The sequence below is a fragment of the Hylobates moloch genome, unplaced genomic scaffold, assembly GCF_009828535.3.
Source record: "Hylobates moloch isolate HMO894 unplaced genomic scaffold, HMol_V3 SCAFFOLD_6, whole genome shotgun sequence".
NCBI classification, from domain to species: domain Eukaryota; kingdom Metazoa; phylum Chordata; class Mammalia; order Primates; family Hylobatidae; genus Hylobates; species Hylobates moloch.
In genome coordinates, this window is record NW_026652281.1 from 85,519,715 (window position 1) to 85,537,586 (window position 17,872).

A 17,872-nucleotide genomic window follows, 5' to 3' on the forward strand; every position below is an offset into this window, starting at 1 on the left:
TTTTTAAAAATACAGTGCCTGACACATAATAATGGGTGATTCGGCTTTAAAATCTCAAATATTTGTTGCATTAAATATATGGCCTCAGTTAAAAATCTAAACTGGCCACCGGAATAGTAACCATGAAGTTACAAATGGGTAGTAAAAAGCCACTGAAAAAATCCTAAACTGGGCATAGTAAGGTGTGCCTATAGCCTCAGCTACTAGGAAAGATTGCCTGAGCCCAAGAGTTTGAGTCCAGCCTGGGCAAAATAGTGAGACTTTACCTCTTAAAAAAAGAAAAATTCTAATTTGCCTTTAATTCATCAACAAGTTTTTACTGAGCTCCTACTATGTGTCAGGGACTATGGGTATTAGAGGTAGTTCATTGAATAGAAGAAACACAAATCAGTTTCTTCATGGAATCTAGTCAAAGTTAATTCACACTTAACATTGAAGCAATTGACTTAAAGTAAGGGCTGATTTTTTTCCCAACTTCCAAAAAAAATTGAGGTAAAATTCACACGACTAAAATAATCAATTCAATAGCATTTACTACGTTCGCAATGCTGTGCAACCACCACTTACATCTAGTTCCAAAATGTTTGTCACTCCAAAATAAAACTCTATGCCCATTACGCAGTTTCTTCCTAGAATATGGGTAAATCTTAATTACTGATATTTTCAAATCAATTTACATCAAATTAAGTACAAGTCTGTCTTCTTAAAGTAACACATTCTCTTGTAAAAGTATTACCTTTAAACAGAGACATCTGTGAATCCAAAGAAACTGTAAATCCTCCCCAAACAGTTTTCCAAAAAAAAAAAAAAAGAAATAAAAAAGAAAGCTTGCAGCTTTCCCTTAGTGTAATAATTGGTGGTTTTCAAAAGAGATGATACTGTACTCAGGGCATTAGGAAATATGTGGGAGTGTGTTTGGGGTGTCACAACGACTGGGGAAGGATATTATAAGCAAAGTGGGAGGGACTAGATTTGCAAAACATCCTGTCACGGATAGGCAGCACCACTCTAAATTCCAACAGTGACTCTGCTGAGAAATATGCCTGTTAACTACCCCAAAAGGTTTTTAAAAAGCATCAGGATCACTGCTCATTCTATGTTAACTTGCATTTCCTATTTGGAAAATCCTTCCACATATAGAAAAGTGAAAGAGGATGAGAATTGCTCACAATTGTTGACCTAAATTTTGTGTCACCGGTTGGCTCAAGAAATCGTAACAATGAAGAACTTGTTCCAGGCTTGGGGTGTGGGTGACTGAAGTGACATTTTTGCTTAGATATCGCTATGCAGCTGCGGGTCATTTGCTGGGTTTCCCCTAACAGGGCTGCCAAAAAAACCAAAGTGAAATGACAATAAACAGTATTATTTGGAAATGAAGATAAGTATATTGCATATTTTTGCTGCCTGTCTTCAAACTTTAACATCTGAAATGATGACATTTTCTTTTTGACAGCAAAACACAGCATCGATAATTCATTCAAATAATAAAAAGCAGAAGAATCCTTATATTTTAAAAAATACATATTAAAATATTTATGAACATATATCTGAGATTTCCTTTAAAATAATAGGGGTGAAGGAAGAAGTAAGGGCTAGGATGGAACGAGACTGATCATGAGCTGGTAATTGTTGAAGGTGGGTGATGAACCCATGGGAATTCATTATCTTATCTCGTGTATTTGAAAATCCTAATAAAAAATTTACAAAACAAAAAATTACAAATATACTATAAACATATATTTCAAAAATAACATTTATTTTTCAATCCTAATAGGTATTTTTAAAAACTCAGGGCATTTACTGATCTCTCAGAACTCCTAAGAAAGAAGTTACACAAACATTCAGCAATTCAGAAAAGTATTTTTAAGATTTGGCAACTTCTCCCTCATTCCATGTCCAGGTGTCCTGTTTCTTGAATTGTGGCTACTTAAAATGCCAGACCTTGAATATTTCTTCAAAAATCAATGGTGTTAAATTAAATTTGGCCTAAAAGTGCCTCCATACATAGTGACCTGCAACCTTAGTATGTGAACAAATGGCAACCTAAGAGTATTTTTGTAAAAAAATATGGCTGAGTCTCAGCCAATCACAGGCTGCCAATTGTTCAGACCACTTCTACATAAGGCAAATGCCTCATCACAGGATGCCTGGATAAGGCAAATGCCAACCTGTAGGCAATCAAGCTGTTTCTGCAGGGCACTTCCCTTTTCTGCCTATAAATACTGCCAGCCCTCATTACTGGGTGAAGCTCTCTGAACCTCTCCTGGTTTAGGGTGCTGCCAGATTCATAAGTCATTGTTCGTGCAGATCAACTCTGCTAAATGTAATTTGCCCTAAGTTTGTCTTTTAACAATGGGGTGACTGGTTTTGAAAACTGAAGGCAGACTTTACATAGTTGTTGAAATGATATGGTAAAGATGTCCTCAAGGACAGGTCAGAAGGCAACAGATTGCAGCAGCTGAAACTCCGAACAGTTAAATGACCTGCCCCAAATCAAACAGCTGGTCCACAGTGCGGGGAGGCTCTTGACCCTCACACTCTCCTTAGCCACAATCTTAAACTGCCCCTTAGAAAAGAAACCCAAGCGTACAGGTTTCAAATCAGAGGATTTTCAACTAAGAGGAGTTCCAAGACAGGCTAACTAGAAACAACAGGTTCATTAAATGATGTCTTTCACTAAAAACAAATATTATAAACTTTTAGTAAGAGCAGAAGCCCACAATGAAGCTCAAACTGACTACTTTTGAAAGGAAATTGCCATTGCTCTATCCACAGAAGTCCATCACACCTATTAGCACTGCACACTCTTGGCTAGAGATCAGGCATACTCCAGCATAATAAGATAAAAAAATCCTTTTGCTTTAAGCTGTGTTCTCTTATTTAGATTAGAACATAATGGTACTCACAGTATTAAGAATTTAATGACTTAAAAGTCACTATACTACATATCACTGAGCAATGCAATGTGAAGAGATAATTTTCTATCCTCTCTTGCCCTTAGAAATTAAGTTCAGCAGAGTGAAGTAAAGTTCATGAATCCAGAAGATGGACTGACAAAACCTTTCCAACCAGTTGGTTCCCATTCCCCTCCACCAACCGACCCTAAGGCTACAGATCAACTATATATAACATGTATGTATAGTTCTTATATACATGTGATTCTGAGACACCATTTAGAGCCCTATTTAAAATAAAATAATCTGCAGAGAATGGACTTACGTAATTGCAACATTGCTCCCATCTATAACAATGTGTTTCAAATCCATTCTCCCTGGTTCATTTTTTAATTCCAGCTTGTAGGGTACTTTCAGAGTATCTCGAAACCTTTGAACCCCAGTAACTGAGGAATCAATATGATCAGAAGGTCCTGCCGACCTTGCATCAGTAACTGAAGGTAACAGCTGGGGCAGTGGCGTTGATGGAGAAAGGGTTGAGCAATTTGGCTTAGAATGAGGAGAACTACAACATCCTAAACGTTTTTCACAGGCAGATTTCATATTATTTGGAAGCAAGGGTTCTGGCTGCTGGTGTAAACCATTTTCAGGAAAAAGTGGAACTCTGGGCTGGTGACTTGAAGCTCCCCTTGAAACAAAATTGACTTCTTTGGGACTTGGAGAGGCAACAGAAGGTGAAAGGCCATCAGTTTCAGGGTCTGTGTTACAAATGTAGTTCTGGTTTGAACCCCAGACTTCATGTTTCTGTTCTATTGGCACTGTTCTGAAAGTATTAATTCTGCAATTTGAGGTACATGGTTTAGCTTCCACTTTGAATGGTAACTGGGAAAATTTTTCTACCATATTTTGCTGTGTGTGAGCCTGTGTTTTCTTTGGAGTGGAATCAGTTGTAAGCTCATTTGTGCTGCTATAAACACCTTTATTTTTGGTTTTGTTGGTCTCTGGATACATTGTACCAGCTGAAAATTCTCTGTCTTCTTGGAATCTTTTATTTTCTTTTTCAATTTCCTCTAAGAGCAATAATGGTTCAGTAGATGGTCCATACACCTTAATGACCTTTTCAACAATTTCTTGGGAGTAGCCCATGGTTTTAAAAAAGTTCACGAGGATGTTGTATTCCATTTCCTCAGTAGTTTCTTTTATATCTGGACTTAAATTTTCAGAATCAGTAGAAGAATCAGATAGGTCAGCTATGACATTTCCAGCCAATGTCTTAGCATCATGTAAAATCTCCCCCTCCTGAACATTTTCCAAAGAAAACTGCTTCTTTGTATGCCTTTCTTCAGAATCAGAAAATCTCCTTTTCTGACAAATTCTCTCATTGGAAAGTGCCTCTTCATCTGGGGTTAGACCATTTATTGGATCAAAAAGCACATCTGGTGAGCTAGAAAGGACTGTGTCCATTTGTTTTGTAAGCTCAGAAACAGGAGTCCCAGCTTTATTTCTTGCCTCTTCCTGCAAAACAGTTTCATCTCTGGAAATATTCAGCCCTGTGGCAGCATTCTGTGTAAACTCTGTTTGTTGAGAATCTCTAATTTCAGTAACATCATCATTTCCTGTTTCAAAGAGATTCTCCTCACCTTGTGTGAGTGTCAAAAGTTCTTTTTTCAAGGAAGTGGGCAAAATCAACAAATCCATTGTGTAATTGTCTGCATGGGCTTCAACAAATTGTTTGAATTCCCTTTTCACCTCTGATTCTTTCTGACTACTGGGTAGGTTCTCTTTATTTTCAAAGAGCTTTACAAATTGTTGAATGTGACTCCTAGCCATGACCACGGCCTCAGCACTTCCTCTGATGCCAAGAAGGCCAATGTCCAGAATGCAGAGGTCAGCACAAGTATCCTGAATCAAGCTTTTCAGAAACAGGCTCTCTGCCCCAACAAAAATGCAGTGCATGTCCTTGGGGTAACATTCTCTTTCTTCTAGTTCAGGTTCACAGATTCCTTTAATATATTCCTGTAAAGAGAAAATAAGAAATTAGGTCAATTTACAAAAGTTCCTTACAGCACATAATAAATTACCATGTAACTACAAATGCCAGGCCGATTTTATAAAAATCACAAGCATGTCTGTAATTTTGAACAAAATGTCATGTTTTAAATAAAACATTGAAAATAACAGATATAACTTGCTTAAATCATCTTTAGAGGAACTGAAAAATCTGCATCCAAATCTAAAAGGTGGGTATTTTGTAACATTTTATGCAATGTGATCTTAGGGATTTGCTGAGCTACACAGTGAATAATCCCAAGGCTGGATTTATTTACATTTCTAATGAAAAGACATCTTTGCTTGCTACCAGTAATTTATTACTTCCATGACATAATCAAGAGATAAGATAATCAAATCAAGTGATTGACTACAGAACAAATCTTGACTTTTGCTACTATTACCCTTGGTTTCCAGATTTCTTGAAGGTATAAAGAATAACATTAATTTTTTTTTTCAAAGCAAAAGCAAGTTTATTAAGAAGCAAGAATAACATTAACAAAAGATTTTTTTTCCAGCTGGTTGAAACAATCTATATCCTGTATGATTTTTTTGTCGGTTTTCTTTAGAAAACCAGACTGTTAAATTAAATGCAGATCTAACAGAACAAGTGAATGCTGGACAGTATTGCTGTTCTCAGATGTTGGTATTGAAACAAAAAATTAAAAAAAGAAGTTTTCTTTAAATTTAGCCTGGGCAACATGGTGAAACCCCATTTCTACAAAAAATAAGCTGGGAATGGTGGTGTGTGCCTGTAGTTCCAGCTACTTGGGAGGCTGAGATGGGAGGATTGCTTCAGCCCAGGAGACTGAGGCTGCAGTAAGCTGAGATCATGTCACTGCATTCCAGCCTGGGCAAAAGAGCGGGACCCTATCGCTAAAAACAGTTTTTTAAAATTTTTAATTGACAAATAATGATTGTATATATATATATATATATATATATTTTTTTTTTTTTTTTTTGAGATGGAGTTTTGTTCTAGTCGCCCAGGCTGGAGTGGAATGGCACGATCTCCCAGGTTCAAGCAACTCTCCTGCCTCAGCCTCCCAAGTAGCTGGGATTACAGGCATGTGCCACCACACCTGGCTAATTTTGTATTTTTAGTAGAGATGGGGTTTCACCATGTTGGCCAAGCTGGTCTTGAACTCCTGACCTCAGGTGATCCCCCTGCCTCCGCCTCCCAAATTGCTGGGATTACAATTAGTTGCTACTGACTGAAACAGTCTCTATCCTATGATTTTTTGTCTGTTTTCTAAAGAAAACCAGACTGTTAAATTAAATGCAGATCTAATAGAACAAGTGAATGCTGGCGTGAGCTACTGTGCCCGGCTGATTGTATATATTCATGAGTTACACACGGAAGTCTCAATACATATAATGTATAGTGATCAGAACAGGGTAATTAGCATATCCATTTCAAACATTTAGCATTTCTCTGTGTTGGGAGCACTCTATATCCTCCTTCTAGCTATTTGAAATTATATATTATTGTTAACTATAGTCATTCTACAGTGATACGGAACACCAGAATTTATTCTCCCCAGGGAGGTGTAATTTTGTATCTATTAACAAATCTCTCCCTATGCTTTCTAGTCTCTAGTATCCTTCTGTCTATTTTCTAATTGGATTGTTCTTTACTGTTGAGTTTTGAGAGCTCTTTATATATTCTAAGAGTCTTTTGTCAAATATGTGGCTTGTAGATATTTCTCCTGGTCTGTAGTTTGTCTTCCCATCCTCTTAACAGGGTGTTTTGTGACAGCAAGTTTTTAATTTTAAGGAAGTTCAGTTTATAGATTTTATTCTTCACCAAGTCTGGGGTACTGAAGACCTCTCCAATGTTATCTTCTAAGTTTTACATTTAAACCTATGATCCATTTTTAGTACATTTTAAAAGAAGGTGTGAGGGTTAGCTTGAGCTTCACGTTTTTGCCTATAGGTATAATATTGCTCTAGCACCATTTCTTGAAAAGGCTATTCTTTCACCACTGAATTGCACTTTTGTCAAAAAATCACTTTGCCATACTTGTGGGGAGCTACTTGTGAGTTCCCTATTCTGTTCCAATCTGTGTATCTATTCCTTCATCAAGACCACACCGTTTTGATTACTGTAACTGTATAATTTCTTAAAATTGGGTAATGATTTGCTCCCTCTTTATAATTTTTTAAATTGCTTTAATTATTCCAGTTCCTTTGTCTTCCCATACACATTTTAGAATAATTTTGTCTGTGTCTACAAAATATCTTGCAGGAATTTTATCAGCAATTGTGCTGACAATTAAGTGACATGAATCTGAGCATAACTGACACCTGCCGAGTCTCCTGATCCATGAACCTGGTATTTCTCTCCATTTATTTAGATCTCACTTGCTTTCTTTCATTAGCCTTTTGAGTTTTGAGAATACAAATCCTGTGCATGTTTTGCTAGATTTCATGTTTTAAGAATTTTATTTTTCTGAGTGATTGTACAGTGTTGTACTTTAAATTTTGGTTTCTATGTGTCCATTGTTAGTATATACAAATATAATTGATTTCTGTATGTTAATCATGTATCTTGAAACCTTCCTGAACTCACTTATTCCTATTAAAAGTTCAAGCATCTGTGTGTATGTGTAGTTTCCTGGGGAATTCCTACACAGACAATTATGTCATCTACAAATATTTCTTCTTTTCTGATTTATATGCCGTTTATTTTCTTGCCTTACTGCAGTGGCTAGACAGTACAGCACTATGTTGGGGAGCAGTGGTGAGAGTGGGTATGCTTGCCTTGTTAATGATCTACAGGGAAAAGCACTCAGTCTTTCTCACCATTAAGAATGATGTAACAGGGAAAGTTTTTGCCGACATTCTTTATCACATTGAGGAAGTTACCTATTCTCTAGGATCATGAATATGGATGGGTGTTGAAATTTGTCAAATGCTTTACTGCATCAATTGATATAATCCTGTGATTATTTTTCTTCCTAAGCCTGTTAATGTGGTTGGTTACACTGACTTCTGAATACAGAACCAGCCTTGCATCCCTGGAATAACCCCTACATGATTATGGTGTATAATTCTTTCACATATTGCTGAATTATATTTGCAAATATTTTGTTAAGAATCTATATGGACTCTGGTCTACAGTTTTCCTTTTTGGTACTGTGTTTGTCTGCGTTTACCATCAGGGTAATACAGGCTGTACATGAGTTAGAAAGTGTTCTCTCCTCTTGCAGATCTTGGAAGAGACTGTGTAGAATTGATGTTCATTCTTTTTTAGACATTTTGTAGAATTCTCCAGTGAAACAATCTGGGCCTGGAGATTTCTTTTATAGGAGTTCAAAAATTATCAATTCAATTTTCTTAATAGATAATTTTCAATAGCTTTATAGCTATTTCATATGAAGTGAGCCATGGTAGTTTGTGCCTTTTGAGGAATTGGTCCATTTCAACTAAGTTGCCAAATTTATGTATGTAGAGTTGTTTGTAGTTTTCTTATCTTTTTCATGTCTGCAAAGACACTCTGGTTTCATTCCTGATATTAGTAGTTTGCAGCTTCTCTCATCTCTGTTAGTGTTACTAAGAGACTTGTCGATTTTATTGATCTTTTCAAAGAACAAGCCTTCATTTCACTGATTTTCTCTATTGTCAGTGTTTTCAACTTCACTAATTTCTGCTCTTTATTATATTTTCCTTCTGCTTGCTTTGGGCTTATTCTGCTCTTCTTTTTCTAGTTCCTTGAACCTTAAATTATCAAGACTTTTCTTTTCTTTCTTTTATTATTATTATAGAGGCAAGGTCTTGCTGTGTTGTCAAGGTTAGTCTCAAACTCTTGGGCTCCAGCAATCCTCCCACCTTGGCCTCCCAAAGTGTTGGGATTTCAGGCGTGAGCCACTGGGCCCAGCCTCTTCTTTTCTAATGTAAGCATTTAAGTGGCAGAAGTTTCCCTTTCAGTACCGTTTCAGTGGCATCCTGAAACTTTGATATGCTGCACTTTCATTTAGTTCAATATATTTTTCAAAATTTCCCTTTGATTCGTAAATTTAGAAGTGTTATTTAGTTTTTAAGTTTTTGAAGATTTCCTGCTATCCTTCTGTTGGTGATTTTTAGTTGGATCTCTTTGTGGTCAAAACACTATGATTTCAATTATTTTAAATTTATTGAGCACTGTTTTGTAGCCCAGGATAAGGTCTATCTTGATAGTTCTATGGGTGCTCATAAAAAATGTGTACTCTGCTGTTTTTGAGTGGGATGTTTTATGGATGTGTATTAGAACCTGGCTGGTTGATGGTGGTGCTGAGTTCCTCTAGATCCTCATTTATTTTCTGTTTAATGGTTCCATCAACTGTTGAGAGAAGGGTGTTGAAGTCTCCAACTACAACTGTGGATTTATCAAGTTCTCCTTTCAGTTCTGCCAGTTTTTGGTTCACATATTTTGCAGCTCTACTGATAGGAATATAAAGATTTAGCACTGTTACATAATGTCTTCTTGAATTGACCCTCTTGCCATTATGTAGTGTCTCTCTCAATCTCTGGTAACTTTCTTTGCCCTGAAGGCTACTGATAGTAATATTGACACTCCAGCTTTCTTTTAAATAATGTTTGCATGGCACATGTCTTTCCTCCTCCTTTTACATTTTACTTACCTGTAATATTTGAATTCAGTTTCTTGAAGACACCAGATAATTTGATTATGTGTTTTTAATCCACTCTGACAGTGCCTGTCTTTTAATTGGAGTGTTGATTTACATTTAATGTAATTATTGGCAAATCTGTCTACCATTTTACTTGTTTTCTGCTTGCTTCCTATATTTGATTCCTGTTCTATCTTGGCTTCTTTTGCATTATACAAACACTTAGTATAATAATTTACCTACTGAATTTTTTTTTCTTTGTGAGACAGAGTCTTGCTCTGTCGCCCAGGCTTGAGTGCAGTGGCACGCGGATCTTGGCTCACTGCAACCTCCATCTCCCAGGTTCAAGCGATTCTTGTACCTCAGCCTCCTGAGTAGCTGGGATTATGGGTGCACACCACCACGCCTGGTTAATTTTTTGTATTTTTAGTAGAGACGGGGTTTTGCTATGTTTGCCAGGCTGGTCTCGAACTTCCGGGCTTAACTGATCTACCCACCTCAGCCTCCCAAAGTGCTGGGATTACAGGTGAGAGCCACCATGCTTGGCCCCTACTGCATTTTTATCTATATCTCTTCATATAGTTTTTAAGTGCCACTGATTACAATATTCTTTTCACAGCCTACTTATCATCAATATTCTAGCATTTCATAAAACTATACCACTTATATTAATCATGTTTCTTATTTTCTATATCATATGATGTTTTGACATGTAGGGGGACCTTTCAGACCATGAGAGAGGCTGCCCCTTCCAGAACCAGCTAATTCCTAGGGGTGGTCCCCAGCTTGTCTGGAGAATGCCTTTTAGGTGCAGACTGCCTGACCCAATGCTATGCTCCCTCTCATCTCTTTAACTCTCACATACCAAGTCAATATTTCCCCTGCACTAAATCAACCTAAGGCCAGGTACCAGACAACCAGAGACAGTCCCTATAGAGCCTGTGAGAATTATTCAAACTATCTAATCCTAAACTGTTTACCTTGCCCTGCCTTCCCTTTCCCACAGAAGCCCCAATAAAGTCTCTGGCTTAGAATTTCTTCTAAGGCCTGCTTCTGCCTCCTGACCAAACCCTGATGCTTTCCCTGTGGTCCTGCATGGCATGGCATGTCCCCTTGTCTTAGCAAATGTAAGTAGTAAATTCTTTCACTGGCACTGACCTGTGCTGTCACCTCCATAAATTCAAATCCCATTGGGAAAAATTTTAGGACACCAGCATACTAGTTTCTTTATTCCTGGTTCCTTTCTTCTCTCCCAATGTTAGGTTACAGTGATCTCATACATTATATTTACATGCATTTGAAACCCCAACAGACAACATTATAATTTTTCTTTCAATGTATGAAACTCATTTTAAAGAAATCAAGAGGAGAAAGTAACCTATTACATTTGCCCAGATATTTACCATTTATATCTGAAGAACTTTCCTTAGGAGAATACCTAAGGAATAGACTATTCAGTGTAGACTGTGGGCAATAATTTCTCTTTAGTTTTTCTTCAACTGAGAATGCTTTATTTCACTTTCATTCTTGAAGGATAATTTCACTGGACAGAGAATTCTGGGTTAACATTTTTTTTTTTTTCCCCAGCAAACTGAGAATAGAAGAAAATGGGTTAACATTTCTTGTCTTTCATCACTTAAAAAATATTGTGCCACTATCTTCTGTCCTTTGCAGTTTCTGATAAGTCACAGTGATTTGAATTGTTCCCCCACATGTGGTATGCTTTTCTCTGGATGCTTTCACAATTTTTACGTCCTCAGTTTTCAGCAATGTGCTTTCGATGTGTCTGGGTGTGGTAATCTCTGGGTTTATCCTGATTGTGTTCCGTGAGCTTCTTGAATCATCATGTTTATATCTTTTGCCAAACTTGAAATGTCTTCAGCAACTATTTCTTCAAATACTTTTTCAGCATCACATGCTTTTGCCATTTGGTTCCTCTATCTTCTATTTCTTTGCTGAAACTTACTTTTTCTAATGGTTTTAAGAGAATTTGGGATTGCCTGTGGAGTGTTTTCAGTTGCCGGTTGAATATTTTAGTCTTTTGTCAAATAATTGCAACATCCGTGTCATCTCAGCACTGCTGTCTTTTCCTATAAGAGTTGAGATTTTCCTACCCCTTTATATGCCAATTTTGAATTATATCCATTTTGAACAATGCAAAATTATGTTTTGAAACCTTCAATCTTGTTTAAATCTTACAAATACTGAAACTTTTGTTTTAGCAGATAGTTGACGTAATTAGATTCAGGCTGCAAGCTGTAACCTGTCTTCTGAGCTGTGGTTCCAGTATCAGTTCAGTTTTCAAAGCCCTGCAATGCTATTTTTTAATTTTTATTTTTGAGACAGGGTCTCGCTCCATCACGTCTTGCTCTGTCACCTAGGCTGGAGTGCAGTGGTGCCATCATAGCTCACTGCAGCCTCAACCTACTGGGTTCAAGTGATCCACCCTCCTCAGCCTCCCAAGTAGCTGAAAACACAGGCACATGCCACCACGCCTGGCTAATTTTTGTATTTTTTGTAGAGAGAGGGTTTCTCCAGGTTGCCTAGGCTGGCCTTGAACTCACTGCTGGGCTCAAACAATCCACCTGCCTTGGCCTCCCAAAGTGCTGGGATTATAGGCATGAGCCGCCATGCCTGGCCTGCAATGCTATATATCTATCCCACATGTATGCCACTGTGTAGCCATTCTGGGACTTGGATGGTGGTCTTTTTGTTAATTCCATTCTCAAAAGCCTTTCTTATGCTGATCAGGAACAGATCCATGCACGTGTACCTTGGGGATGAGCCAAGGGGATCATGAACAACTTCATGGCTCACTTTCCTGAACTCCTCCCTCTCTGCCATCTACCTGGTGCTTTCTGGTTTCCTGGGGCTCTCCCTTTGGTCCTCCACCCAGAAAGATGGGGCTTTTGATTAACCCATTGCCTTGTACCGCTGCAAATGTGCTTGGATCCAGCCAGGACACAGAGAGAAAAATCAATGGAGCCCACAACTCCAATGAGAGAGAAAGGTTCTCCTACATTGGAATTTTGGCTCCTGCAATCGAAGCTTCCATTGCCACTACATGATTACTTGGGGCTGGGCTGCATGAGAATAAAGAAGAAAAAAAGGGGGAGGCTCACTCTAAGTTTTAGATGTTTCCTTTCCTGTCACTTGGGCTGAAATCAGAAGGCTTTTCCTGGTGTGTCCTGGTGCCCATTTCCACTTCCAGGTGGAGCTGTGTTATGTTTATGCTGGAGGATTAACAAGGGGAACAAATAGTAAACTCACTGCTGGTTTGGTGATACTTTTTCTTTTCTTTTTTGAGACGGAGTCTCACTCTGTAGCCCAAGCTGGAGTGCAGTGGCATGATCTTGGCTCACTGCAAACTCTGCCTCCGGGACTCAAGCCAATTCTCATGCCACAGCCTCCCGAGTAGCTGAGACTAAAGGCATGTGCCACCATACCCAGCTAATGTTTTGTATTTTAGTAGAGATGGTGTTTCACCATATTGCCCAAGGTGGTCTGGAACTCCTGAGCTCAGGTGATCCACCCATTTCGGCCTCCCAAAGTGCTGGGATTACAGGCATAAGCCACTGCGCCCAGCTGGTGGTACTTTAAATTCTGGTCTTTGTTCTAAATCTGCCTGCTATTATTTATTTTTCAGGGTCCTCAAATAGTTGCTGTATGCATTCTGCTCGGGTTTTATCGCTGTATTCAGTAGGACTGACAGGGTGGAGTGTGCTTACTCTTTTTTTTTTTTTTTAATTGATTTAATATTCAGCAATCTTGCTAAACTTTTTTTTTTTTTTTTTTTTTTGAGACAAGAGTCTGACTGTCACCCAGCCTGGAGTGCAGTGGCACTGGGTTCAAGCAATTCTCCTCTCTTGGCCTCCCGAGTAGCTGGGATTACAGGTGTGTGCCACCTCACGTGGCTAATTTTTGTATTTTTAGTAGAGACAGGGTTTCACCATGTTGGCCAGGCTGGTCTAGAACTTCTGGTTTCAAGGGATCCTTCTGCCTCGGCCTCCGAAAGTGCTGGTATTAAAGGCGTGAGCCACTGTGCCTGGCCAGCTTACTCTATCTTATCCAGAACTGGAAACTTCTTGCCTGTTAATGTAAGTGATGCTGCCCATCCAATATGAGTAAGTGAACAGATGAATTCACATGGGTCAAATACTATTGAGATTACTGTGCAGCCACTTGGATAAGGAAAAGTTGATCATATCTCCTCAGTGGGCCACCAGCAACAACTAGCCAAGCTGAAGAGGAGAGATTTATTCTCCAGATGAAAGACCCTCAAAACAAATGCTCCCTCAAAAGGGGCTATTGCTGTATCTGACCCAAGATAGAGCCCACCTATTGACAGATTCTGCCCAGATACAGAGCTTCCATTTCAGATTTAGTGTCAAACATCAAAAGCACCCACACTGGAACAAAGGCCTGAATACAAAAGATGGAAACCAATTAAGCAGATCACATGGAGAACTGCAGGAAACTAGGTAATGCAGGGCACAAAAGAAAACCTTCACAAAATTTTAATAAGTGGTTTCAAACAGATATAAGATGATACTGAACCCACAGAACAGGAATCAGGATGCTAAAAGAAGGGAAAGGAAGGAAGAAAAAGAAGAGGAAAAGGAAAGAAATCAGAATAGAAATGTGGGCAAATTAAGAATATGATGGCCAAAATAAGAATCAATAGAAAAACTGAAAGACAAAGGGGAGGAAACCTTTCTAAAAGTACCATGAAAACAAAGAAATGGGAAAAATAAGAAAAGAGGCCTTAAAGGTCCACCTAGGATATCCCAAATCCAAATAACTAGCATTTCAAAAAGAGAGAATGGCAATTAATACAGAAGTAACATAAAATCATTTCCCAGAACCAGAATACACAAGAAAGCTGGGTGAGGTCACGAGCCTCTAATTCCATCACTTTTGGAGGCTCAGGTGGGTGGATCACTTGAGGCTAGGAGTTTGAGACCAGCCTGGGCAACATGGAGAAACCCCATCTCCATAAAAAACACAAAAATTAGCCAGGCATGGCGGCATGTGCCTGTAGTCCCAGCCACCCGGGAGACTGAGGTGAGTGGGTCATTTGAGCCCAGAAAGTTGAGGCTGCAGTGAGCCATGTTTGCACCACTGCACTCCAGCCAAGGTGACAGGGTGAGACCCTGTCTCCAAATAAATAAATAAAATACATAAGAACCCAAGCATAATTGGTGGAACAATGACAACTTTCTTGGAACGAAAGGACAGAAACATCTTGAAAGGGAAAACAAAATACCTAGGCATGACTACTTTCAAAAGTCCCACAAGAAAAATCCTGGGAGCAGGGTGGGAACAGGACATACAAAAGAATGACAATAAGAATGTCACAAATTATCAAAAGCAATTCTGGATGATGGGGGAGGGGGGACGGGCAGGCAGTAATGTATCCAAAATTCTAAGGGAAGATGATTTTCAATCTATAATTCTATACCTATCCACATTACAAATACAATATAGAATAAAGACCCATAAAATTACTCCTATGGATTCTTTTCTTAGCAAACAGATATCTGACAATGAAATTCACCAAAATAAGGGAGATGAAATAATTAGTTATACAATCCAAGAGTGGCAACTAGAAGTCCAAACGTCATAGCTATGCAGCAGACAGGCTGAGGAACCAGTGGATTAGAGGAGGGAAGAGGATTTTAGAGGTGTTCTCCTCAAAAGGATGCTAAATAGAGATATAAATAAATACTTATAAAGTATTAAGGGTATATATAAAACACATTTCACAAGTCGATGAAAACAAGGCAGATACAAATTCCAGGAAAGGCTTGGGTGTGGTGGCTTGCGTCTATAATTCTAGCACTTTGGGAGGCTGAGGTGGGAGAATCACTTGAGCTCAGGAGTTTGAGGCCAGCCTGGGCAATACAAAAAGTTAAAAAATTAGCTGAGCATGGTGGTGCATGTCTGTAGTAGCAGCTACTCAGGAAGCTGAGGTGGGAGGACTGCCTGAGCCTGGGTAGAGGCTGCAGTGACCCGAGATGGTGCCACTGCACTCTAGCCTGGGCAACAGAGCAAGACCCTGTCTCAAAAAAAAAAAAGAAAGAAAGAAAAAAGAAGAAAGTAAATTCAGGAAAAAATTAAAAGTTGTACCAAAAAAACCCCACAAATGTAGTACAGTACTTGGCTCTGCACTGGGTAACTAAAAAACATAACTATATTGGAAAAACTGGGATAGTTTTTGTCTCATTTATCTTAAAGAAAGTGAATAATGTCTACAATTGATTAAAAAAAAAGCAGTACAGGCTGGGCACAGTGGCTCGCACAGTGGCTCACACCTATAATCCCAGCACTTTGGGAGGCCAAGGCAGGCGGATTGTTTGAGGTCAGGAGTTCAAGACCAGCCTGGCCAACATGGTGAAACCCCATCTCTACTAAAAATACAAAAATTAGTCGGGCATGGTGGCACACACCTGTAGTCCCAGCTACTCGGGAGGCTGAGGCAGGAGAATCACTTGAACCTGGGAGGCAGAGGTTGCAGTGAGCTGAGATCATGCAACTGAACTCCAGCCTGGGGTAACAGAGTGAGACTTTGTCTCAAAATAAAAAACAAACAAAAAAACCCCAGCAGTATAGTTGACCCCCGAACAATACAGATAAGGGGTACCGACACTCCCCCAACACAATTGAAAATTCACGTATAATTTTTTGACTCCCTCAAAATTAACTACAAATAGCTTACTGTTGATTAGAGGCCTCACCAATAACAGAAACAGTCAATTAATATAATTTTGTATGTTGAATGTATTATATACTGTATTCATAATAAGTAAGCTAGAGAAAAGAAAATATTATTAAGAAATTCATAAGGAAGAGAAAATGTGTTTACTATTCATTAAGTGGAAGTGGATCTTCATGAAGGCCTTCATCCTTACCTTCACTTTGAATAAGTTGAGGAGGAGGGGCGATTGGTCTTGCTGTTTCAGAGGTGGAAAAAAATCTGCATATAAGCAGACCAGTGCAGTTCAAACTCATGTTGTTCAAGGGTCAACTGCTTATTATTTATAATTCTTTAGGTAACCATCAGAACAAACAGCTAAAAACAGTAAAAAATAGTTGCCTCTAGGAAGTTAGGGAGGGTTAGAAGCAAGGAACTGCTGTACACATAAATCTTTTAGTACTACTTGATTTTCTGTTTTAAACCATGTGTATATATTATTTTGGTACACTTCCCACCTTCTACTTTTAATAAAAAAATTTTCAAGTGGATGCATAACATGCTATGATGTGTCACTGATAGTTTTGGCCCTAATTTTAAGTTTTGCTTGTTTCTTATCTGACATTTGAGAGAAGGAATGTCAGCAGTTATGAAATATTGAGTAATTCATCCACAAAACAAACATTTTCTATTACCTCTCTGTTACTTTTCTGGATTAGTTTAATTGAATATTATTATGCAAGAATAGCTGCTTGAAAATGTTAAATCTATAACTAATTGTATGACTTCAAATGTTCTCCATACTATACAACCAAAATAAAACGTAAAATTAAACTGGATGTTGAGACAGATAAGTAACTGCAAAAAGACCAGTGAACAACCTTAATTTTTTGTCATTTTTTAAATGACAATCACAAAACTCTCGACATTTTAATCAACTTAAGTCAATATTATATATTTGAACTCACAGAAATTTTGTACTAGAAAATTCTCAATCTTAGGTATTATTTACCAACAAATCCACTGATTTCTCATAGCATATAAAACAATCCTTTCACAGAAAGTGATATTCAGGGGAATATGTTCAGATATTGTTTGGGTTACAAAGTTAAGTAAGAGTCAGATCCTCTGAAAGCATCACAGAGGGCCAGAGGAGAGCTCCTGGGTCTCCTGTGATGGAAGTGTGGAAGCACTGGCAAGACTGGCAGAGAAAGGCTCACCACAGACAGAGCTGTCTGACAGTATTCCTCATATAACTAAAACTAGTATCACAAGATGAACTGCATAGTTTTGGGAAAGAGCTGTGCAAAATGCTTATGACTGCTTCACATGCACAAACCCATTTTTTTTTGGTGTCCCCAAAACAATTATCCCCTAAGATTCAGATTTCATTAACAACGTATTCTTCTGAAGTACTGAGTAGCAACAACGGATTATTATATTCGAGTTCAGAAGTGAACAATAAAGTATACAGCATTATTAAGTTTGAGATGTTTGGCCACTACTTACACGCATAAGAAAGATAATGCAGTCCAAATACCCATCATTTGAATTGGCTGTACTTGGTATCTGGACATTTTTAATGTTAGTTAAAAATATCTCCCCCATCCTACAATGTTCTTATT

At 38.3% G+C, this 17,872-nt stretch overlaps 1 protein-coding gene across 1 annotated transcript in view; it reads right to left on the bottom strand.

Annotated features, from left to right (window-relative positions):
* N4BP1 (NEDD4 binding protein 1) overlaps positions 1-17,872 on the bottom strand; it is a 70,941-nt gene that overhangs the window by 18,746 nt on the left and 34,323 nt on the right. The window contains exon 2 of the mRNA XM_032157294.2: positions 3,220-4,910. Coding sequence (XP_032013185.1) covers positions 3,220-4,910 — 1,691 coding nt within the window. The remainder of the gene's footprint in view (positions 1-3,219; positions 4,911-17,872) is intronic.